Source organism: Oryza sativa, chromosome 1 (assembly GCF_034140825.1).
Source record: "Oryza sativa Japonica Group chromosome 1, ASM3414082v1".
Taxonomy (NCBI): domain Eukaryota; kingdom Viridiplantae; phylum Streptophyta; class Magnoliopsida; order Poales; family Poaceae; genus Oryza; species Oryza sativa.
The window spans coordinates 34,362,499-34,386,664 of record NC_089035.1 but is presented as its reverse complement, the minus strand read 5'-3'; the positions used below and the strand labels follow the sequence as shown (position 1 = coordinate 34,386,664).

The 24,166-nt window shown below is 43.5% G+C and overlaps 2 protein-coding genes and 1 long non-coding RNA gene across 3 annotated transcripts; all 3 read right to left on the bottom strand.

Moving 5' to 3' along the window:
- Positions 1 to 522: 522 nt before the first annotated feature.
- LOC4327623 (uncharacterized) lies at positions 523 to 1,837 on the bottom strand. Its single transcript, XM_015776443.3, has 2 exons — positions 1,722 to 1,837; positions 523 to 1,635 (listed from the first exon to the last, which is right to left on the bottom strand). The coding sequence occupies exon 2, from the start codon at positions 1,359 to 1,361 to the stop codon at positions 747 to 749; it is 615 nt and encodes a 204-aa protein (XP_015631929.1). The 5' UTR covers positions 1,362 to 1,635; positions 1,722 to 1,837; the 3' UTR covers positions 523 to 746.
- Positions 1,838 to 6,377: 4,540 nt separating this feature from the next.
- Positions 6,378 to 9,003, bottom strand: LOC136354957 (uncharacterized). The gene is made up of 2 exons (XR_010738884.1): positions 8,824 to 9,003; positions 6,378 to 6,756 (listed from the first exon to the last, which is right to left on the bottom strand). It is a non-coding gene; the product is annotated as an uncharacterized lncRNA (long non-coding RNA).
- A 3,070-nt stretch (positions 9,004 to 12,073) lies between these two features.
- LOC4327621 (ethylene-responsive transcription factor 8) lies at positions 12,074 to 13,141 on the bottom strand. The gene has a single exon (XM_015766596.3). It carries the CDS (start codon positions 13,049 to 13,051, stop codon positions 12,344 to 12,346), a length of 708 nt encoding a protein of 235 aa, XP_015622082.1. The 5' UTR covers positions 13,052 to 13,141; the 3' UTR covers positions 12,074 to 12,343.
- Between the last annotated feature and the right edge of the window lie 11,025 nt (positions 13,142 to 24,166).

Below are 24,166 nucleotides of genomic sequence, written 5' to 3'. Positions count from 1 at the left end.
TGGTGTCCCGTTTACGAGAGCAAGTTTAATTACGTAATAGTAGTAAAACTAGCATATACTCCCTCATACTGGCAATACTCGTAAAAAAAAGTCGTTTAGTACAGCGACACGGTCTCTAAAACACAACTTTGACTTTTTATTTCTATAAAAATATTTATTGAAAAGTTATATATGTATACTTTTATGAAAGTATTTTTCAAAACAAATCTATACATATAATTTTTACATTTTCAAACTCAACAAACTTAAGAAACTTAAGAGTTATTCATAATTTATATTTCCAAGGTTCGACTTAAACATCATTCTAAACGACTTTATGAGTATGGAGGAAATACCCTCCATCTACCAAACAAAACTCCTAGTACAATAAATCTGGACAATCTTATGTCCAGATTCATTGTTTTAGGTGGTGATTGTCTTTCTTGGGATGGAGAGAGTAGTTATAAATTTATTTTTACTTTTTCAAACTCCCTCTTCCTTTCTCTCACTTATTTTTTTTCTTGAGTTATGTATAAGTTACTCTTACATTAAAGCTTACATCATTAGTTTTATTATCTTTCTCCTATGTATAATTTTGTAATGGAAAAAGTACGAATTACACCCCTAAACTATCACGGTCAACCGAATTACCCCTGAATCTGAAAACCGGATATCACTCACCCCGAACTTTTTATACCGCACGAATTACCCCCCTCGACCGAATCCAGAGTGGTTTTGTACTACGTGGCGTACGCGTGGCAACCCAGTTAGCATTTTCTTTTAAAATAATGGTGGGACCCACATGTCATCCCTTCTTCCCCTCTTCCCCTCTCTCTCTCTCTTCTCTCTCTCTCTCGCGCAACCGCGCAAGGCGTGCACGGCGCGGATCGGCTGGTGGCGGAGGCGGAGGTGGAGCTCGCCCGGGCAGTCGGCGGCGGAGACAGACTCCTCCGGGCTCCTCGCCCAGGCCTTGAGGACGTGCCCCTCGCCGGATTACTCCTCCTCGTCGTCGTCATCATCCTCCTGGTTGCGGCCGCCGGGCGAATGCCGTGGAGGGCGCGTTGAAGCCGCCGCCACCGCCGACGCCGTACATGGTGGAGGCGGCAGCGAGGAGCAAGGCGTGCACGGCGGAGGCGGCGCCGTCGTGGCTGCCCGAGCGAGCTCCGTCTCCACCGCCGCCGACGACGACGAACACACCGCCGACGTAGAGCCCCCTGGCCTCGTCCCGCTCCGTCGCCATGTCCGGGAGCGGCACCCACGCGTCGGCCTCGGCGTTGTACGCGACCGCGGTCTGCAGCGCGTTCTTCTCCTCGTCGTGCCGCCGGCGACGAACACCCACCTCCCCGCCGCGGCGCACGCGAAGAACGGCCGCCTCGGCGCATCACGCATATCGTCCTCAACCTCTGCCGGTTTTCCCCGTCCTCTCTGACCTCGTCAACCGGCGAAGCAGCACAGCACAGAATCAGGCACCTCGTCAACCAAATCAGGCACCAAACGCACGCGCACAGCACAGAACAGCAGTTGATTAGATAGGTCGCGATTGGTGATGATATCGTGCGGGGCCTTGGAGTACTTGAGGGCGATGCCGCCGAGGTGCGTGCCGCCGACGAGAGCCCCGCCGAGCGCGGACTTCCTGGATTCCCTCATCGCCTTGAGCTGCAAAAACAAAAGGGGATCGGAAAAATCACGTGGTTTGACATGCGGCCGGACGAGCGAGAGACGGATTGTGTGGGAAGGAGGACCTGCGGGCTGTAGACGGGATCGGAGGCGATGAACTCGTCGACGTCGGCGTCGGTCCACTTGGAGAGGTGCTTGTCCTCGCCCGCCCGCCGCCCGCCAGCCGCGGCCCCTGTTCACCGAGAGAGAGAGAGAGAGGGGAACAGAGAAAAAAAAAAGCGCTGACAGGTGAGCCCCACCATTTTTATTTGTTTTTGCTGATTGTACCGTCACATGCGTGCCACGTAGGCTGAAAACCGCTTCTAATTGAGTTAGGGTGGTAATTTATTCGGTTTTAAGAGTTTAGGGTGTCAAATGTCCGGTATCGTAGTTTAGAGGGGTAAATCGTACTACCGCAATAGTTTAAGAGGGTAATTTGTACTTTTTTTTCTTTTGTAATTGAATTATAGTCCACTATTATTGTTGCCCTTATTAGGAGGGGTCATAATTTTTAATGATCTATTGACACTATTTCTTCCATCCTGAAATATTAGCTTTTTATTAAAAAAAATAATTGGTTAAGAATAGAACATATAGGTAAAAAAATTAAATGAAAAATGCTTGTGGTTGGTTGATATGAGGTTGTAGGTGTAGAAATATATTTATTTTGGGATAAGTCGTTGCGCTAGAAATAGGTATGCTTTAAAACGGTGGCGGTAGTGTATATCCGTATCGAAGAGAAATACTAGTTGTTTCGGGACTGGTAAAGCAAAGCAAAAGGTGTAGCACTGCCCAACAGTTACGTACAAACAAGAAATTCTTAACGGAATTGCTATCTATCTGCCGATAGATTTTTGAATCCTATATCTTACAGATTTATGTACGTTGGATGGTGTTAAGATTCGTGTTACACTCTTGCCGACTCCATCATTATTGATTTGAGTCGTGTTTTTAATGCTAATTTATTTATGATCCCACACGTACTAATTACATCGTACTTACACTATAATTACATATGTAATTTTAGTGTATTTACGATGTAAGTCTGAAAATTACATATGTAATTTTAGCGTGTTTACGATGTAAGTCTGAAAATTACATATGTAATTTTAGTGTATTTACGATGTAAGTTTGAAATCTACTTGAGACCATTTAAGCCCACGTGAGCTTCAGATTGTCCACGTGGCCTGTTTTTTTTTTTGTTGTTTTGTATTTTGTTGTGTATATTAATGTCATCCGTTAGATGTTCATTCAAAGGATAAGAAATCTGCATGATAGAAAGCTAAAAAAATCTGTTACATGATATATAGGCTGTCACATGATGTATAGGCAGTAGTCGGTCCAAACAAAAAAAATTGTCACCCCTAACGGTACTCACTCCTAGCCAAATATTCATTTTTTACCATTCAGGAATGGGTAAGAAGTTAAAAAAATATCGCTAAACATAAATGATGAAGGCCTATGTAAAAATGAACTAACATGGAGTAAAAGTAAAGTGATTTTAGTGTATAATAAATTACTAAAGTTATAAAGTACTAAACAAAATTATAATTATAATTGATCAGAATTTTCTTTAATCAGGATATCATGTCTTTGTCATGAACATGTAGAAAAAGTTGCTTCTATAAGAACGTAGTAACCTGCAATTATTCAAGTATTTTTTATGTTCGTGATATTTTTTAATTTATTTATATAGAATAATCAATTGCAATATTTATGGTACAAAATTTAAACAGTCTTTGGGCAAGTCGATAGAATTTTGAAGGTTCAAAAACTAATATTTTCACTGATTTTGGTTAATTAAAAGCTCCACAAACAAAAATATTCATAATATATAGTCTATGAATTTTTTTGTTGGCAAGTAGTCATCACAGCTAGCCATAGACGAGTATATATAGCCTATGGAATAGGGAGGGTTGAGGTATTAACGGGACTGGAATATCAATTTAAGCAAATATAGCCCTTTTGAGCCAAATACCCAGATATTCACTCTACTATTTTAGTCCGTCATGCAAATAAATATTCATTTTTTTACAACACACAAATAAAATAAAGGCCTAGCCAAAATAAAAGTAAGAGCCTATTTTCTACCCTACAATGAACCTACGCATTCATTGGAAGTGCAAAAATTACAGATAAATTATGGCACTACCAATTTGTTAGTAGGACAAAGTTAGCTAGGATATGTTTGGTTTGATATTAATATGAAGCCAAAAATTAGTAGTATGGTGAAAAAGATCTTAGAATATGGCCAAATTAAGCATGGACACTACTAATGTTTAGTTTCAATCTAAACTATCTTATCTACTATCTAAGTTACTAAAATTTTGGTAGAACAGCTTCAATGCTAAACGGCCCTAATTTCTCTAATCTCTCTCCTCTTCTTCTTCGTACAGTTACTCTTACCATATAGAAGAAGGGAAACATTGGAACCTAACTAATGCCTACTATTGCAACCTTCATTTTATATTATAAGTTGTTTTAATTTTTTTAATTAAACTTGTTTAAGTTTGTTTAAGCCTATAAACATATAGTAGCATTTTCAACACAAATAAACATATTATCAAAGTATATTTAATGTTAGATTTAATAAAATTACTTTGTGGTTTAGATGTTGCTATTTTTTTATAAATTTAATCAAACTTAATAAAATGTAAAAAAATAAAATGATTTATTATATGATATGAGAAGGTGAAAGTAACATATACACTGCAGCGAGAAAGCTCCATGGCTAATGCTGGGTACCTCGTCCGTGTTGACAATCTAGCAGAAGCATCGGAATTACTACAACGCTTGAGCTGAGGCCACCAGTGCACCACCGCTTTACCAACCCGTATCTATCCAGTACCAGTACTCCATGGCCTCGCTCGGCGCTCGCCATGCAATCGCAAAAGATTGGGAAAAACGTGGCGTGGCGGCAGGACCCTCGAGGCCCCCCACCTGCAATGACGCACACCCACGCCCACCACGCAACCGCGGAATCGGCTGTGGCGGACGCCTGTCCTGATGTGTCGGCATGCTTTTGTAGCCTACGCTGTGATTGCAAATTTTCACTTAGATCTTATTTAGTTCTCGAAACAATAATTTTTTTACTAATCACATTAAATATTTATATATATGTATAAAATATTAAATGTGGCAAAAAAAAACCAATTACACAGTTTATGTGTAAATTGAAAGATGAAACTTTTAAGCCTAATTGTGTCATAATTTAACAATATAGTGTTACAGTAAATATTTATTAATGATGGATTAATTAGGCTTAATAAATTCGTCTCACAGTTTTCTGACGGAATCTGTAATTTATTTTGTTATTAGATATTTTTTAATACTTTAAATGTATGTCCGTATATCTGATGTGACACTCTAAAATAAAAATTTTTGCTATCTAAGGCCATGTTTGTTTCAATTTAAGATTATTATAATCTAAATTATAGAACTAAATTAACATAAGCTACATTATAATAAGCCGACATAGAATAAGCTGCTAGCTATTTGTGTATTTAGATTATTATCTGTTTGTTAGTTGTTAGCCACCCAATAATTAAAAAACATCTTTAGAGTGGCTTACCATATTATAGTAATATGGCTTATAGATTATAATAATATATCATAATAAGCTATATATTTGTTTCAGCTTACTACTAATAATCCAGATTATAATAATTCTAAGCTGAATCAAACAAGCCCTAAATCGGGCCATACTAGCACACACGAGCAAGAGCAATATGTCATTTGTACTGACTATTTATGCACTACTAATTATCTAAAAAAATTTGTGCACTACTATGTCTGATTGTAAACATGAGTCATTTTAGATTACGTATAAGATCGAATTAAGAAAAACCATTATCTAGAAAAAAAAAGAGAAAATAGTCAAACAACTTAGCTGCCTATCTATAGAGTAGTATTAGAAAAGATGAACAAGTTGAGAAGGTGTCATTTCTTACCAAGCCCAAAGGAGAACAAGTTGGAAAAATAACTTGAATAACAAAATAACTTATACTTAGCCATTTAGTGTATAGTAGTTGAGAAGGATAAAAATAAAACCTTTTGAATCATCCGTACTACTTAAAAAGAGCGGTCCAATGGCGGTAGCGGTAAATCTGCCGTCCCACCTACTCCCATTCCCATTGCAGATTTTGCACAGTAACCTTAAACTTCTCAATATTAGATAACTAAATTTAAATAGATAGTTACATATAAATTCCCTACAGAAAAATTAAATTAGACATAAACGAATAATATGTTCTTACTTATTTTAGGCAATACTATGATATTTTACATTTTATTTATCCGTAGAGAAGCAGGCATTTAGCTAATCATATCGAAAGTTTAATTCACTATCTGTTGACTAATAAACGATAAGCTAGCATGAGAAACAACATAGTGGAGAACGGAAAATAATTCTCTTGGTGAGAATATAAAAACATAAATATCATGATGTTGCACAATATGATTTTTTTAAAAATTGATGGTCAAAAGATAGGGTTTAACTTAAGATAAAGTCAAAATGAGAAACGGTAATTTGTAACTGCAAAGGGACACTACCAGAGAAAAGGGCATTACTCACGGTTCGTAACCTCTTATAGTTCCGGTTATACAACTGGGACCACAAATACAGGACTAAAATGGAGCCAGGCCAAGTCTGGTTGCTAGTTTTTTTTTCTTTTTTTTATTGTTTTTAACATTGAATATTGATTTCACTCCATCCCCAAATCATGAAAACCCAAATCATCATAGATCACAAAACAAAAGGATATGTCCAAATCCTCAAATCGATCATCTCCAAATACATCACAAATTCAAAAGGAATTACATCACAAATACATCACATATTCATATCACACGCAAATCAAATACATCTTAGATCTAGAATCACAAATTCTAAAAAAAAAAAAAGAAGAAAACATCACATATCCATGCGCCCCACTGCCGCCTCCTGCTTCCCCTCCGGCAGAGCCGCAGGCCACCGCTTGCCGCGCAGCCCTCCGCACGGCCACGCCGCCGGTCGCCATCCCCCGCCCTACGTGCAGCCTGCCGCCACCAGCCGCCAGCCCCTGCCCCGCCCGGCCGCCAACCCCGGCCTCGCTCTCCTCGAAGCTAGGTTCCTCGCTCGATCTGCAGAGGAATAAGAGAGAGAAGGAGAAAATGATAAGAGAGAGAGTAGGAATAGGAGATGAGAAATTTGGGAGGATAAATCTTTTGGATTATATACTGTATATGGATTTTCAATCCAACCGGGACTGAAGATCAATTTTTATTCCCGGTTGATCACACCAACCGGGACTAAAAATCCACGACCCCTGACAGGTTCGGATAGAAAATGAAACGGGACTAAATATCATCTAGGGCTAATAGAGTTTTAAATCGGGAAAAAAATCATTTTAGTCCCGGTTTCTATTTAAACTGGGATTACTGTGGTTTTTAGCCAACTCAGTAAAGATGGTTTCTCCAGTTGTGGGAGTACATCAGTTAAAAAACAGATATTATTATTGTTGTGATTGGGTATGCAAAAGTTGGATCGTTAGTTACTTCCTAAGTAGCGCCTATATAAGAAAGATATTTTTTATTAATTTGCTAATAATGTATAATAATGCAACTAAGGAATTCATTATCCACGATGCCTATTCTTGTCAAACTTATTCTATGGCATGCCGATCTTTAGCTATTATTTACTACTTCCGTCCCATAAAAATTAAATTTATAGAGAATTAATGACATATTAGTAGGATAGAAAAATGACTAAAATAACCTTATTTAATGAACATAGTACATGCACACATTCCATATATAAACTTGATTAAAAGGAATGTCACGACAATGGGTTAGAAATGAGATGGAAGGAAAGAAGATTACAAGGAAATGCAATCAGTTTACTGGGTCCCACATTAGTAGAAATATAATTTTTATGGGACAAAGGTTTAAAGCTAGAAATTCAATTTTTATAGAACGGAGATAGTAGTTTCCTAGGTTTATTTTTATGGGACGTAAAGAGTAGGCATACCGTTTACGTGGGTAAGACAAACCGGATAAAATCACATTTTGTTTTAGGAACAAAAGGAGTTGGCCTACTGTTTATGTGGGTCGGACAAACGGGCTTCACCCGGTTTTGCAAACCAAAAGACGAAAATTAAAATGAGCGTTAATGAGCTACTCCCTCCGTCTCCATAAGTGACGGACAGACGGACGTATAATTTATCCGTTGAATATTGTACAGAGTAAATTACACTGGTGGTCCTTAAACTTGTAAGCAAGTTTTATCTAGGTCCATAAACTTATAAAGTGTATATCATGGTCCCTAAACATGGTTTATTATATCATCCCGGATCACGGTCCAAAATCTCATTTAACCATGGTCTTGCCTACGTGGCATGCCATGCAGACGACGACATGGCACATTGTTGTTGTTATTATTATTATTATTATTATTATTATTATTATTATTATTATTATTATTATTTCTCTCTTTTTCCTCTTTCATTTCTCTCTTCTTTGTTCTCTTCCTCTGAGAGTAGTGACGTTTGGCGACGATGACAGTGGTCAGCACGGGGGAACTCGAGGAGGAACAAGATAAAAGAAGAGTAGGAAAAAGAAAAGGGGAAAAGGAAAAAAAATACCATGTCATCATCCGTGTGGCGTGCCACGTTGACAAGACCATGGTCAAATGACGCTTTGGACCAGCATGATATAATAAATCAAGTTTAGAGATCTCGATGTGTACTTTACAAGTTTCTGGACCTAAGTGAAATCTCATGATAAGTTTAAGGACCGTCAGTGTATTTTACTCTATTTTATATGTACTATGTCTAATACTTAATGAACTAGATTAGAGAAGTACTTCCTCCGTCTTTTTTTTTTTACGGATGGACTAGATGATTTCAAATAATTATGCTTTACTAAAGTATTGTAAACCAAAAATCTAGGAGAAGATAATTTCTTAGATTAAAAAAAGACAAAACATAATATTATACTTAGTCGAGTAGATATATGTGTAATACATGGGTTTTTCAATAAATACAAGGAATACCTACCGTGTCCATCACTAATCCGTGTAAGACTATAATTTTAACCTGTCAAAAATAGGTTAAGTAGAAGGCTAAAAAGATCACTACATCCCTTCATTAATATGGAAAGAAAACAAGAACGAAGAAAGGAGATTATTATTATTAGTTTGATGGCTAATACCACGGCAACTGTAGAAGGAGAGGCGGCGGTGGCTCGATCTCGGCGGTGAAGAGGGGAGAGAGCTTGAGCGGGCGAAGATGAGGGAGGGGTGGAGAAAGGGAAGAGGAGCGTATCCGCCGATGAAGGGAAGAGAGAGAGGTGGAGAACAACAGCGTTGGAGATCGGGCTATCAATGTTGGTGTTTGGTGGAGGGAAGGGGTGGGATGAAAATAATAAAGGTGAGAGGCCGACAGCAAGACTATTATGTGGTTAGAGTATATATGTGTTTTTTTACAAGGACTGAAGCATAAAAGTTTTTATTGATTTGGTAATAAAAATAAGAATAGCTGACATGTAAAAATATAGGGGATAAACGAGAAAGCTCTTAGCGGTAGCATCCATGGAAGGATGATGTGAACTATTCGTGGTCTTAATTTATATATGGCAACCTAAGACCACTGATAACAAGTGTTCTCCATCGTAGACGCCCTTATGGCGGTGATCATGAACAAACCCGATTTTGTTCATTATTCAACCGCACCTACTTGCTCACAGATGCCTCAGCTTCCAAATTCAACCGCAGTATCGTTGAGGCTTTGTTCGTAGAGTGAAATTCCAAATTCCTGCACAGAAAATGTGGTGGTTATGAATTTATAAATAATTAATTATCAGCTTAAAATTTTTCAAAATGAATTTATATGATTTTTTTGAATACAACTTTTGTATACACTTTTTTTAAAAAAAAACACATAGGGCATGTTCACTTTGTTGTCATTTTTAACCTTCTCCAAATAACTATAATCAGTTATTTGGTAACTGATCATAGTTATTTAATAATATTTTTTTATCAAAGTGAACAAGCCCATAATTTAGGAAGGGTGAAAAAACGAGAGTTGAGTTGGAAAAGTCACCTTCTAGTACTGTGATCAGTCCTTCGAATTTTGGAAGGAGTCCGGGCTAAATTAAAGGTAGACACAGAACGGGCACACAATGAAAGGACGCGCGAGAACGCGCCTTTTCTGGTTCGCCACTGCCCCGGCCACGCCATCCGCCGCTCCTCTGCACTACTAGAACTTGCATGCGCTGGGGCCCAACCTGTCAACAACGCCAATCGGTGCCCCCTCCGTGCCCGCACGTCCCAGTCAATGCCCCCACTCTCCATCGCACCACGCCTCACCCGTCTACGTCCCCCGTTAGTCCGTTACGTGCACCACTGCTTTTCTCCTCCGCCCGCCCTGTTCGAAGTCACGATCTTACCCTTAGCCGTGGGCTCAGCGCCGTCTACTAGTATTTCCAAAATACTACTACATTTATATTCGTAGGCTGTGTTTTGGTAAGAGGTTAAAAATTTTTACAGTGTCATATCGGATATACGGAGACGAATTTTTAAGCTTAAGTAATCCGTTATTAGTAAATGTTTGCTGTAGCACTACATTATGAAATCATGGAGTAATTAGGCTTAAAAGATTCGTCTCGCAAACTAGTTGCAATTTGTGCAATTAGTTATTTTTAAGCTTATATTTAATACTTGATGCGGGTGTTCAAACATTCAATGTGGTAGAGTGAAAAATTTTAGGGTGTGATCTAAACATGACCTTTTTTACTACAACTAATGAGAGCATATTTAGTGAAAATTTTTGGGTGCCAAATCGGACGTTTGACTGGATATCGGAAGGGGTTTTCGGACAAGAATGAAAAAACTAATTTCATGACTCGCCTGGAAACCGCAAGACGAATCTTTTGAGCCTAATTAATCTATCATTAGCACATGCGGGTTAGTGTAGCACTTATGGCTAATCATGGTCTAGTTAGGTTCAAAAGATTCGTTTCGTGATTTACATACAAACTGTGCAATTAGTTTTTCTTTTTATCTACATTTAATATTTTATATATGTGTCAAAGATTCGATGTGATGTTTTTTTAGAAAAGTTTTTAGGAGCTAAACAGGCCCTGGCCCTGAACTGCTACTACTCCAGTAAAGCTAGTGATGGAATAGTAGAATTTAATATGCACGTTACCTTCTTTCTGGCTTCTGCTACGGTTATAAAAAGTTGAATCGGATCAATCAAGATTGTAAGGAAAAAGGTTAACAGTACGTCAGAATAAATAAAATGCATGGCACTGCTAGACGTGACCGTAATGCAGAGCTAACGCCATGCTCGGTGGAGTAACGCTCCCGTGTACTCGCAGCAGGCGCCGCACTAAGAATTAGGTGTACCAAGCAGGCGAAAACAAATTCCTCCGGAAGAAATGGTACTCCTACCACCAGTACAGGCCAGAACAAACAAGCGAGCGGTAGTAAAAGGCGGGGAAAGCGGCAAAGCTTCCGAAGGCGGGGCGCGCGCGGTGGGTCCCACGGCGAGGAGAAGCTGCCGCCGCGCGAATCACTGCCTCCAGATGCCCGCCCTCGCGCGCCGCTGGCCCACGTCTGTCGGCCGAGACCACGCCCGGTCCTCGCGCATATCGCCATGCGCCCGCCCGAACACGCGCCTCCCGCACCGCCCACTACGAGCCCGCCACGCCATCCGAAGCCTCGACACCCACACGGGCCACAGGCCGAGCAGCGCGCGCTGATCACCGGCCGCGGCCTGGATGGGGGGCTGGCAGCCGCGCACACGTAGCCTGGAGACGTCGCCCACACGCACACGTTATTCTCAAGGTCACGAGGAGAACAACAACGCAGCCGCGATTCCATCGTACGAATAGATCGACGGTGCTAGCGAAAGATGCAGGCACCCCACCGCACAAGGCGCTCCCCCATCCACACTTGTCTCCTTCCATGCCCACTGCCTGTACAGCCACTATTTACGTTGCTTTTCATGGATTAGATCTCCGGCTAACCACCACCGTCTCTATACCGCGTGTCAGTAATGTGAACGATTTGATAATAATTCTTCGCCGCAATTGTACTGCTAGGAACGGAATTTGTGCAGCGCTGAGCTGTTGTTTTCGACTAGAAACACATTGCAGTAACTTTATGGCGCGCCTCTACCCTGCCAACCGTCAAAAGATGAAAAGTGAAGGAGCGTTAAACAAGCCCTGTTTGAGTAGTAGCATTCGTCCAATGAAATGCGTCATTTGCATAGCCATTAATCGTCGTGTCGCATAGATGGCAACAAACTACTACTCCTGCGAGTACTCTCACTATGATGGACGGCAAAAACGCACCGGCGCTAATAAATGAGAGCGTATGTTTCTCAACCATGCATCTTACCTTTTGGATCGAAAGACCAAAAATAAAAACGTCAATCAAACTCAGTGTGCACAGATATTTTTGTGACTTTCTGAATAATTTCTTCATACTAATATAAAGGAATACATACACTCCACGGTTTAGTCCATCTCATCGCCGGCATGATCTGTTCTAATTAACAGATCCCAAGATGAATTTCGCCCTCGGCAGAAAAACTATTTACAAGGCTCTTCCGTCTCTCACAGGCTACTAAACAAAAACACAGAGGACCAAAACATCGGAGAGAAATATCCATCAAAGAAGAAAATAAGAGAGAAACTACAAAGTCGTCAGCTAACCCATCCTGAGCTAGTTCTCTACCGGCGGCGGCCGGTTCAGATCCAGATCGAAAGCTGCCGCCTTGTTCGCCGTAACCGCTGGAGGTGACGGCGCGAGATCAACCACCGACGAGGAGTCGGAGTCACTTTGTGCAACCGCCGCCACGGTGACCGGCGGTGCAAGCTTCATCATACGGTATCCAGCCTCAGCTGCGGCAGCCGCTGCAGCCTGCTCATAGAAAAAGTAAGGATGCGTTGCTGGACGTGCAACGGGATATCCTCTGAAAGGAAAGCGAACGCCGGTGCCGGCGACTGCAGTCACAGCAGCCGCGCGGTGGAACAAATCCAAGTCCAGAGTCGGCGGCAGAGGCATGGCCCGCATAGGCGTCTGAACCCCGCCGCCACCGGTGTCTACCGTGCTATTGCTGCTGGGGCTGCCGCCACAGCCGACCATCGACTGTGATGCAAACGGAAAGTTTGTTTTTGCCTTGGCACCCCGGAACTCTCGAGCGGCGGCGTCGTAGGCGCGGGCGGCCTCCTCTGCCGTGTCGTAGGTACCGAGCCACACCCGGCTCTTCTTGGCAGGGTCACGGATCTCCGCTGCGTAACGCCCCCACGGGCGCTTGCGGACGCCCCTGTAGTGAGGACCCCCGGCTCCGACACCTCCGCCGACGCCAAGACCAAGCCCGGTGGGTGGCGCCACAGCAACCTTCTCCACCGTAGCTGCTCTGGGCGCCATGGGTGCAGCAGGTTTACAAGTGGCGGGCGCGGATCTCTGGTAAACCGGGTGGGTGTTTTGGGAGGTTGGGTTTGGGTGTGTGTGGCGTCTAGGATAAGGAGAGACAGGGGAGGCCGTATTTATAGAAGGGCGAGGGGTTAAAAAAAACGCAGCTGGGAAAAAGGGAAGCGAGTGGTGGAGCGGCGGTAGGGAATAAAACTCGGCGCAGTCAGCGAGCGGTTTGACTGTCCTCTCCTTGCCGCCGCCCCTCGTCTTTAGCGAGGCGGCATTAAAATTAGGCGAGCGCTTTTCCGTTTTGGCCACTACAACTGCACCAATTTTGGAAACGTATGGCAGCTGTTAGGGTCAGTTTTGCATCTCAGTCCCCATGATTTATGGTGTTTTACGGTAAAATTTTTGGCTGTCACGCTAGTGGGACTGTATAGCATGCCACAAAGCTTGTTATGTGAAATTACCCCTCCGTCCGAAAATATACTCCTTCCGTTCCCTATCGCCGCTTCAGGATTGTTTTTTTTAACGAAAGAAGTGTGTTTCAAAATATAACGATTTTTAGCCTATTTAAAAAATATTAAGGTTAGCTAAAATGCTTTATTTTTAGTTGTTTCAACTTGTTAATTTTTAAATTTTGAATTGCATAGATTCCCTTTCTAGGCTTTTGATTGGTTTTAGCATTATTGAAATAATGATAATCATATGAATCAATATAATATTATGTGTATCGTGATAGAAAATTTGAATAAAAGATTCTTATATTTTAGGACGGAAGGAGTAAGTGATTAATTATATTTTTAAGGAAAAAATCAATTGAAACCTAAACTAATCAAATTTAGGGTGTATTTAGTTCACGCTAAAATTGAATGTTTGATTGAAATTGAAACGATGTGACGGAAAAGTTAAAAATTTATGTGTGTGAAAAAGTTTTGATGTGATGAAAAAGTTAAAAATTTAAAGAAAAAGTTGGGAACTAAACAACAGGTCTTATGTAGTGAAACTCTGCTTTTGCAGGGAGCCCTAATGGTGGCTGGTGGGAAATGAAACGGCTGGGCAACCAACGAGATGCTTCCGCCGGCCGCCGGGGGCGCGCGGGGAAAAGCGTCCGAACGCGAGTGCCAGAATGGAAAAAGGCTCCCAGATTATCCCAAAAGCGAAGCGAGGAGGGGGGAGGAGGAAGCAAAGCCGCCGCTCGGGACGCGGCCCCACCTGGAGCGGGGGGCGGCACGTAGTGCGAGCACGTCGCGGGCGGTGCGGGCCCCACGGCGAGGAAGACGACGCATCACGATCCGTGCGTCCCGAGCTGGGGTCAGGCGCGGGCGGGGGCAGCGTCGGCGTCGGCATCGGTATCGGCAGCAGGCGGCCTGCGCGTAAAGACACGTGGGCCGCGGCGGCCACCACCCTCCACGCTGTCGTCGTGTTCCGCGCACGCCTCCCGCGCCAACGGATCGTCAACTTTAGCTAGCCGAGTCTGAGCGGCGCGTGTTGGGGGGAGGAACCTTGTCGTGCGGGGAAATTTTGGTGCCGCAAGCAAAGATACGCCGCTCGTAGACGGACCCGCTCGCCGCTCGCATCGGATTTGGAATATTTGGTTTTCGGAAGCCACTGATGCTTCCTGTGTTTTCGTGGTGATAAGAAAAAAAGCTTACGTGATGCTTTTCTGTGAATAGACCAGGAGTGTTGGCTTTTCTTTTGGCGCCAGTAGTCGTCACCAAATGATGCATCATGACAACTGATGCAACTATTTCGAAAACAGGCATGACCGAAGGTCTAAAATCTTACTACTGCACAAATTTGAGTCAATTATTTGTAGCAAAAGATTTCATTATACGTTGTACGAGTACGAGAAAGAAAAGTCATGAGAAGCCTAACTACACTGACTTCGTTTGGTACTCACCGGGAGCTTTAGTTTCTACGTGCTCACGAAATTGATGATTCATCGAGCACCATATGCTGTTACTAGTACAGTTTCGGAGTATAGTACCATCTACCGATGTTAGTCTCAAACATGTCTAACCTTATCAGTCTTTCGCGGCAGAGAAAAAAAGGTTTTCCTCGATCCAGCTATGCGCTATCCACGTTGAGTGTGATTGAGGAGCTACTTTTGAGTTGAGTATACAAGAAACTATGCAGCTCTCGTGAACCTCACAAATCGGCAGAGAACACCCAGGACGCAGAAGATCACCCGACGGTGCGCGCTAACGGCGATCGCGGAGAGAGCGTGGGGCGCGGCGCGCGGTGGGCCTGGCTGGCGGTGGCGGCTCCGCGGGCGGGCGTGCTGCTTGGATCGCGGGGACGTGGGGCACCCACCGCTACCGCTGCTGGCTGCGCCTGCGCTGCGCCACTGGGGGCAGACGGGCGGGCGCGGGTTTCTTTTATTTCGAGGCGCAGGCGCGTCCGTCGCCTAGACCGACAGTTTAGTACAGCCGCCCCCGTGCCACCCACCCACGCGCGCGGCGAGGGCACCGGCACGCGCCGGTTCCCCGCGGATTGCGTGATGCCGCCGCGCGCGCCGCTTCCATCACACGCTTGCGGCAGCGGGGCGCTAGCTGCCACTTTCGTGATGGACCGGACGAATGAATTGCTAGGCGTACCTATGACCATGTACCAGGCGCTGCTAGCTACCATCCATTTATGAGTCGGATGGATAGGACATCAAGCGCCCCACCTTGCCGACGCATCAGTTCCCGATTCTGTTATCCTCGACGGCAAAGGCTGTGATTAGTTGTATCCAAAATTTGGATTTTGGTTGAAATTAGAGATGATGTGATTGAAAAGTTGTGTGTATAATAGGTTGATGTGATGGAAAAGGACGGAAGTTTGAATCCTAATTTTGAATCTAAACACAGCCAAAGCATACGAGCTCGGAATCGTCCAGACGCTACTGTCTCAAAGGAAGCATAGCAATACTAGTACAGTATTTATTTTAGAAAAGGGAAGCACTCAAAATCACTGGCATCATTGGTTGGCATACTAAGCCAAAGAAAAACTTAATTTTAAAATATTTTCAATATAGAGTAGTTTTTTTAACATTAACATTTATATCGCTGAAAACAAATATATAAAAATATAACTTATAAAAGTTTATTAGGGAATATCATCAACTGATGAGGTTGCATATTTTATCAGACTCAGGGTTCACAAAACCGATGGGATTTCGTGAAAACCGATCGGCTTTCATGAAACCGTTAGGAATCAGTTTATAAAAATTGGTTGTTATTAGTCAGTCATCGTACGGCGTTGACCGAAAGTCATCGGTTTTTACCGGTTTTGGCAAACCGGTGAGGAACGATTTTTACTTCAAAATCGAAAAGTTAAACCATGGTCGGACTTCACATCTCCCTGGGCAAATTATATACTACCTCTACTCAACGATACAAGTATTTCAAGTCCAACTCGGTTTTTGTTAATTTCGAATACTTAAATTATCAAGCCACTAAAAAAACTACTAGTATGTTAATATTCCAAACCGAATACAACTCCACGTTTATTAATTCCAATATTTCTGAATTATTAAACCATAAACATAGTAACATAGTAAATAGAGAATCCAAGGCAAATACAACTAGGCTGTGTTTAGATCTAAAGTTTAGATCCAAACTTCAGTTCTTTTCCATCACATCAACCTGTCATACACACACAACTTTTCAGTCACATCATCTCCAATTTTAACCAAAATCCAAACTTTGCGCTGAACTAAACACAGCCCTAGTAGATTACTAATTCTGGTTTTGACAATATTAAAATAACATACTAAAAAGTGACACAAAATATATTACATCCGTCCATAAAAGGACACAGTTTTACCTTGTCAGATATTACTAGAGACTAAGCATTAGTATAAATGACCACTATGTCGTTCATAAATTTGGAGATAAAACGAGAAGCAATGAGACAGTAGCTAACAATTGCTAGATTGTTGGATTGAATATTTTTTGGGGGGCATATATAAATACGTTTTCGTAACTCATGCGCCTAGGGAAATACGGAGTAATAAGGAAACTAATTGAAGTAGGAGTATATGTAGGCTGCCAAAAGTTACTCATAAGTCATAACCAAAGCGCTACTTCATCTATTTCAAAATATAACAACTTTCAACATTTAAAATATAATCAACTTCTTATCAATATTTTATTCTCAACTAATCACAACTATCAGTTATTTAATTTTTTTATCTAGTTACCACCCATAACCTTTCCTCGTTTAATTTTATCTACTAACTTTTAATAACGGTGTCCAATATTGACGGAGGTAGTAGCGAGTAGGGAATATTTGGGTGGAGCTGTTTCTAGCGGCAGCTAATGCACCCCACTTTGGAGACGGAATTATTGAGGAAGGAATTTATGGCGCCGAGGTGGAGTTGGACTGATGTGGTGGTGTGCCGCGCGTGGGTCGCCACTGTTCCACGCACTTGGTTTGGCCGCGTCGCTAATAAAATCCGGACACATTAGCGTAAACAAAATCTACGTACACGGGGCGTGGCCCCACTACCCAGCCACACAGCTGGCAGGTGCGTATCCATCGGGCCGTATCCCTATTCTTTTATACGCCGTCGAAAAGGACGGGTGGGGACTGGGGACAGGGCGAAAGAGACACGCTGAAAAAAAAAGGACGCGAAAACGAGAGTGGGGAGAGAGACCCGGCCGTCTTCTACGTGCCGCCTCACCAAATCAGTCGTGGAGAGGGGCGCGTGGGTCAGCATCGCATCTCACCCTCGCGAACGGCGCGGCGCCAGGTGGAGATACGGGGCGTGGACGCAAGGGATTGCCCGGCGACGCCGGCACTTGTCCCGTTATGTTTTTCCTTTCCTTGGTGGCGAATGATGCCAGTGGCGGGCGGGGCGGGCGGCGTGGACCGCGCGGCGCCTACCGGGTCCAAGTCGTTATTATCCCTCCGCTCCCACTTGACGTCTCGACCTGCCGCTGCGTAAACAACGCGGCTTGGCGTGCCGGCCTCGCCGGCCCGTATCTCACCTTTGGAATTCGGCGACGGTGGTGGGAGAAGCGGTTGAGTCTACTTGGGTGGGCCCTACCGCTGCTGGCAAACGTAAGCTCCACAGGTCGATACTCCACGTCTCCACGTCTTCATCTTTGGATTTGGATTGTTATTACTCCCTCCATTCCAAATTGATCTACATATTGTTTTTTAGTTATTCCTAAATGATCTACATATTTTTGTTCATGTATTAAGGCCCTGTTTAGATCCTCCAAAACGTTTTGCCATTTTGTAGCACTTTTTGCCATTTTAGACCTAAACACTAGTAGCAAAAGTTGGCAATTTGGCATTTGACATTTGCTAGTCCATGGTAGCAAATTGTGCCAAAAAGTGCTTTGTGACCACTACCTCTCTTTCTCTCTCTCTCACTTTAGTGCTAGAATGGCAAAACTTTAACATGCATCTAAACACCAACTATTACTTTTGCAATGCCAAAACTTTTACCACCAAACCTTTTGCCATTTGCCATTTGGCATTCCAAATGGATCTAAACAGACCCTAAGTCTATTTGTTATTTGTGCATTGGAGTAAATGGACATTGATGCATGTGTCCATGCACATAAGTATGTATAACCCACATGTAATATCTTGATTTGTTGTTGGCTAGGAAATAGTGGGGATAATGCATGCATCGAGTTTGTTGCTAGAGTAAATATATTATGAGAGAGTTATTAGCTTTTCTTGGTCTTGGTGTACCTATGAAATATGTAGATCAATTTGGAATGGAGAGAGTACTATACTTCCTTAGGCCATTAGCAGTGCAGGTCACGCACTACCGGAACTTCATGTGCCAAATAAGTTTTGAGTGTGAGCCCGAATGATTTGAGCCACGGATCCACACTGCGAGTTGCCTTCCAAATAGTATCAAGTGGGTCCGGATTCAGTAGTATAGCATACAATAACCAAGAAAGTGACGTTGGTGCAGAGCCATGTTCCTGTCGTTTATCAAGTGGGCCCGGATTCAGTAGTATAGCATACAATAACCAATAAAGTGACGTTGGTTCAGAGCCATGTTCCTGTCGTTTAGCCTGCAGCGCAGTGAGGAACTCGTTGCTCAAGTAGGATGTGAAGAACCGAGTGGAGGAACGGGCCCCACCAACCTTTTTCGCCACGTAGACGAATCCACGCGCCACGTAGACGAGGTTCCGCCCCACTGTGAAGGGCCTTAGGGCATCCACAATGTAAGCCACTTCTAAAGTGTCCTCACTAACTGAGGGCACTAGTAGCGGAACTCAGCTCGCAATGGTAGACACCCCTTTATAGGCTCTTCAAAATCCGAAACAACTGGATGAAGGCACTCAAACTCACAATGGGTCCACAGTGGATATTTTCATATACTACCCCTCTCTTCCCCCACCCTCTCTCTCTTCTCTTTTTTCTCCGCCTCTTTCCCCTCCTCTTCTTTTTTCTTCGCTCCACGCCACCTCACTCCCTCCACTCGGTGCCGTCGCCGTCCTCCCCTCCCTCTCCCTCTCTCTCCCGCGAGCGCCGGCGCCACCTCCCCAGCCACCGCCGCCGCCGCTTTCTCCTCTCTCTCTCTCGCCGCTGCTGCTTGCCTCTCTCTCGCCGCCACGCAGAGGAGGCCAAGACGGAGGTGGAGGAGGTCGCGGTGGCCGAGGTCGAGGAGGCCAAGGCGGAGGTGGAGGAGGCCACCGGATCCGGTTGTCGTCGCCGCGGATCCGTCGTCGCCGTCGCGGATCCGGTCGTCGTCGCCATCGCCTCTCTCTTCTCTCTCTCGACGCCGCCTCCCTCCTCACTGCTCCGGCGACACCGCCTGTCTCTCTCGCTGCCGCCTCAGGTTCTTCCCCACCGCCGTCGTCCTCCTCCCACCGACGAGGTCGAGGGTAACCGTGTCCACGAGCACCCGAAGCCCCCCAACACATCGCCTGGCTGCGGCTCCCCATGAAAAGCTGGCGAGGAGCGGAGAGAGCCGCGTCCCTCAGCAGAGGGACGTGTTCCATCGCGGAGGTATGGCGCAAACGGAAAAGTGAAGCGCCGTCGCTAGGGGTACGACCTGGTGATACCGATTGTAGATGGCCTTACTCCACCGTAGTACAAGCCGGCAGCTCCTCCACCGTTGGATGGGAAATCAGTACGGTATGTAGAAGTACAACTGGTTATCATGGAATACGTTGTACGACTCCTTCAAGCATACTGATAAACACCACATAGATTGTCTTTTTTTTTTACGGAAGGAGTACTTCCTCCTACTTTTTAAGATAGCCTTTCTCTAAATTTATTATGCTATGTGGTGACAAATCTTCACATATATTATCTTTTTTTGATGGGGGGAGTAGTCATTAGCAACGTACAAACCGCTACTTGGTCCCAAATCCCAATCAATTTCAAACAAAAACTTTTCCACATGGCGTAAATCTGCCAATTTTCTACCTTTTTCAATAGTGTAAGAGCATACATAATTTGATGAGGTTAACGTCGACTGCGTGTGTAGTTCACCCACTACTAAAAAAGGGGCATAGGTACCGGTTGGGAACCGGTTATAAGTGCCGGTTTCCCAACCGGTACCTAATAGTAACTGTCACCTATGACAATTATTAAAACGGCACCTTTATTTTTGCTCGAGCGAAAAAAAAGGGAGCCGGCTCGAATGGAGCTGATTTCACTGAGCACCGTCGCCATGCGCCAAATCAAATTGAAATCCCCAAATCATCTACGGATCGTAACCAAAATCGATTGACATCACATATAATCATGAGTAAAATGCACCAGCGGTCCTTAAACTTGTCAGGAGGTTTCACTTAGGTACACGAACTTGCAAAGCGCACATCGAGGTCCCTAAACTTGGTTTATTGTATCATTCCGGTTCAAAACCGCGTTTGACCGTGGTCTTGCCTACGTGGCACGCCACGTAAACGATGACATGGATTTTTTTAAAAAAATTTCTCCCATCTTCCTTCATTTTTTCACCACTGCAACGGCCCCTCCCCTCGTGCCGCCTCTCACCACTGAGAAAAAAGAAGGAAGAAGAGAGAAAAAAATAATAATAAATTACATGTCATTGTCCACGTGGCGTGCCACGTAGACAAGACCACAGTCAAACGCGGCTTTGGACCGGGATGATACAATAAACCAAGTTTAGAGATCTCGATGTGCACTTTGTAAGTTCGTGGACCTAAGTGAAACCTCCTGACAAGTTTAAGGACCGCTGGTGTATTTTACTCTATAATCATTCACAAATCGTCACCAAAATCGATTGACATCACGAACATACTCCAATAAAATCATTCACAAATCCACCAAAACATCTAAAAATTCACAAATCCCCAAGGCTTTGTCTGCTTCGTTGCCGCGGGCCCTCTTGTGCCGCCGCCTCCCCTCCCGCCAGATCCGATGGAGGGGAGGACGCCGCCGCCCGCTGTCGCACGCCGCCTCCCCTCTCGCCGGATCCGGCGGAGGGGAGGGCGCCTCCGCCCGCCGCCTCCCGTCGCCTCCCCTCCCGCCAGATCCGACGGAGGGGGAGGGGGGGCGCCGCCACCTCCCATCTCGCCTCCGCTGGGACGCCGCCGCGCGCTACAGGCGAGAGAGAGAGAGAGAACGAGAGAGACCAGAGAGATCGAGAGAGGAGAGAGAGAGATATTGAGACGAGGCGATAAGGTTGGTTGACTTATAGGACGAGGCCGATGCGTCGGCCTGGATCGGCTTGGCTCAGTTTAGATAGGGGTAGGGTTTTTTAAAAAACCAGCACCTATAATTTATTATTGGTGTCGGTTTTAAAGAAGAACCGACACCTATAGTATAGGTGCCGGTTTTTCCTTTAGAAAACCGACACCTATATTATATTAAAGGTGTCGGGTTTTTAAAAAACTGGCACATATACTATAGGTGTTGGTTCTTCTTTAGAACCGGCACCTATAGTTGCTTAAAGGTGTCGGTTTTACGTGTTTTGAGTCCACGGAGGAGGGAAAAGCATTATAGGTGCCGGTTTTAGTTGTTCCGTCACCTATAGTGCCGATCTATATGAAGTTTTTTTTTACTAGTGGCCGCGTGTCTTTAAAGTGATATGGAGAAGATAGGAGATGAAACAATACTTACATATTGCCCAATTTATATTTCCAATACCTTTACATGGATCCCCCTCTCTTTCTCTCTATATCACTTATTAGTACAGTATATGAGACTGACACACCAATATTGTATAAACAATCTATAAACCGCTGTCCATGTGCATGAAGTTTTATTACAATTAACATACGTCAGTTTTAGGGACAAAATTGTAGATTACTCATTACTTCGTAGATACTGGATTTTACATCCTACCTCCATCGCAAAATAAGTGCAGCCGTGAGTATCCGTGTTCAACGTTTGATTGTTCGTCTTATTTGAAAAAATATAATTTTTTTAAAAAAATTAGTCACACATAAAGTACTATTCTTGTTTTATCATTTAATAACATAAAAATACTAATAAAAAATTCAAATAAGACAAACGGTCAAACGTTGGACATAAACAGCGCAAAACTGTACTTATTTTAGAACGGAGGGAGTACAAGCGAAGGGCGACGGTTGTTGTTGAGTGTAAATGTGGGTATACACTATATAAATAGATAAATATCCCACCGCGTTGCTGTGAAAAATTAAACTGCTTAATATGTAAAAATAAGATGCAATATGGTTATTAATACTAAAACAAATTTTTACATATGAATTTTGAGCCTAAAAGTAATTGAGATTGAGATTGCATGGTTTTATGATGGAAGAAAGAAAAGACAATTTAAACCATATATCTATCATTCTAAGTAGAAATAACTATGGTTGTATGGTTTAATGAGAAAAGAGAAAATATCATTAACTATATTTTGTGTGATGAACTATATACTTGATGATGATTTCGGCTAGCCCATCAAACAAATCATGGGCCATTTTCCTACATTCCGCATGATCGTCGATGGCATCTGAGATTTGAAGACGTGAGCAAACGGCCCATTTCCTTTCATACTTTGGGCCTTAGCATTTTTATAGGCCAGAGAGCCCAAGGGATGAAAGCAGCGTATCAGCCCAGGAGATGATCTGTTTCTCAATCCAGCTAGGCAAGAATGTGGTAGAAATAATATTCGCTGATGTATAATGGAAACAAATAGCCATGCGCATAAACGAATACGGGCATTGTATTCGAGAAATTCGGCACAGAAGGAGCTATGGACTATCCGTTACGTTAATCATTGTGACATGGATCTTGGTATTGCTAAAAACCTGCTATGTGCTGCCGTGTTGGCAACTTCGTAACTTCAGGGCTGTTCAATTTATAGCCAAAATAAACATTATGAAATTTTGACAATGTCAAAATTTTGTTAAGTTGACAATATTACTAAAATTTTGACATGATTTCTTACGTATTTATCAAAGTTTGACAACAAAATAAATGTAGATATTTTTTTATAACTTTATAAAAAAATTATATAGTCAAAAATGACATCAATCTGAATAACCCCTTCATTTTGCTATACACATTTGATCTATGAGCGAAGAGTTAGCCCGGACCAAAAGCAATCAACGAAGCAGATACAGTAATCGAATGCGAAGCGCTAGACAAAACCTTACCTGTGTGATCGCTGGAGGGCTGGAGGCTGTTCCACTGGGACCAGCATCATCTTAACCTTGCCCGCCGGCATCGAGGCCCTGAAGCCACCGCCGCCGCTGCCATCGCTACTGCCGCTTCCGCATATTTGCTGGGAATAAGTCTATTTTTCGTCCCTCATTTCTTGTGTCTGGTTGAATCACCTCTCTTATTCGCAAAACCAGATACAATGCCTCCTCCATCTTTAAAAACCAATGGAAATAAACTCTTTCGGTTGGTTTGAAAGCGGTCTTATCCTAGTCTACGTGTTGTTTATGGGACCCACATGTCACTGTGAAAAAAAACAAAAATTTAACAGCCCCCACATACCTGATCTAATTTTCTTTTCCCTCGTCTCTCTCTCGCCAGGTGGCGGCAGCGGCCAGCCTCATCGGGGCTACGGCCAGAGTTCCGACTCCGATGGTAGCGTCAAGAGCCATGACAAGTGGTTGCGATTGCTTGAGGATGACGACGGTGAGCCCCATGCATGTTCTGCCCAAGGGTGGCCCACCATTCCACCACCGCGAACAGCTGCCGCGACTTGCCATCCCCGTC

Coding starts and splice junctions, on each gene's coding strand:
- LOC4327623 (XM_015776443.3), bottom strand. CDS start 1,361: ATGCGCCGAGGCGGCCGTTCTTCGCGTGCGCCGCGGCGGGGAGGTGGG.
- LOC4327621 (XM_015766596.3), bottom strand. CDS start 13,051: ATGGCGCCCAGAGCAGCTACGGTGGAGAAGGTTGCTGTGGCGCCACCC.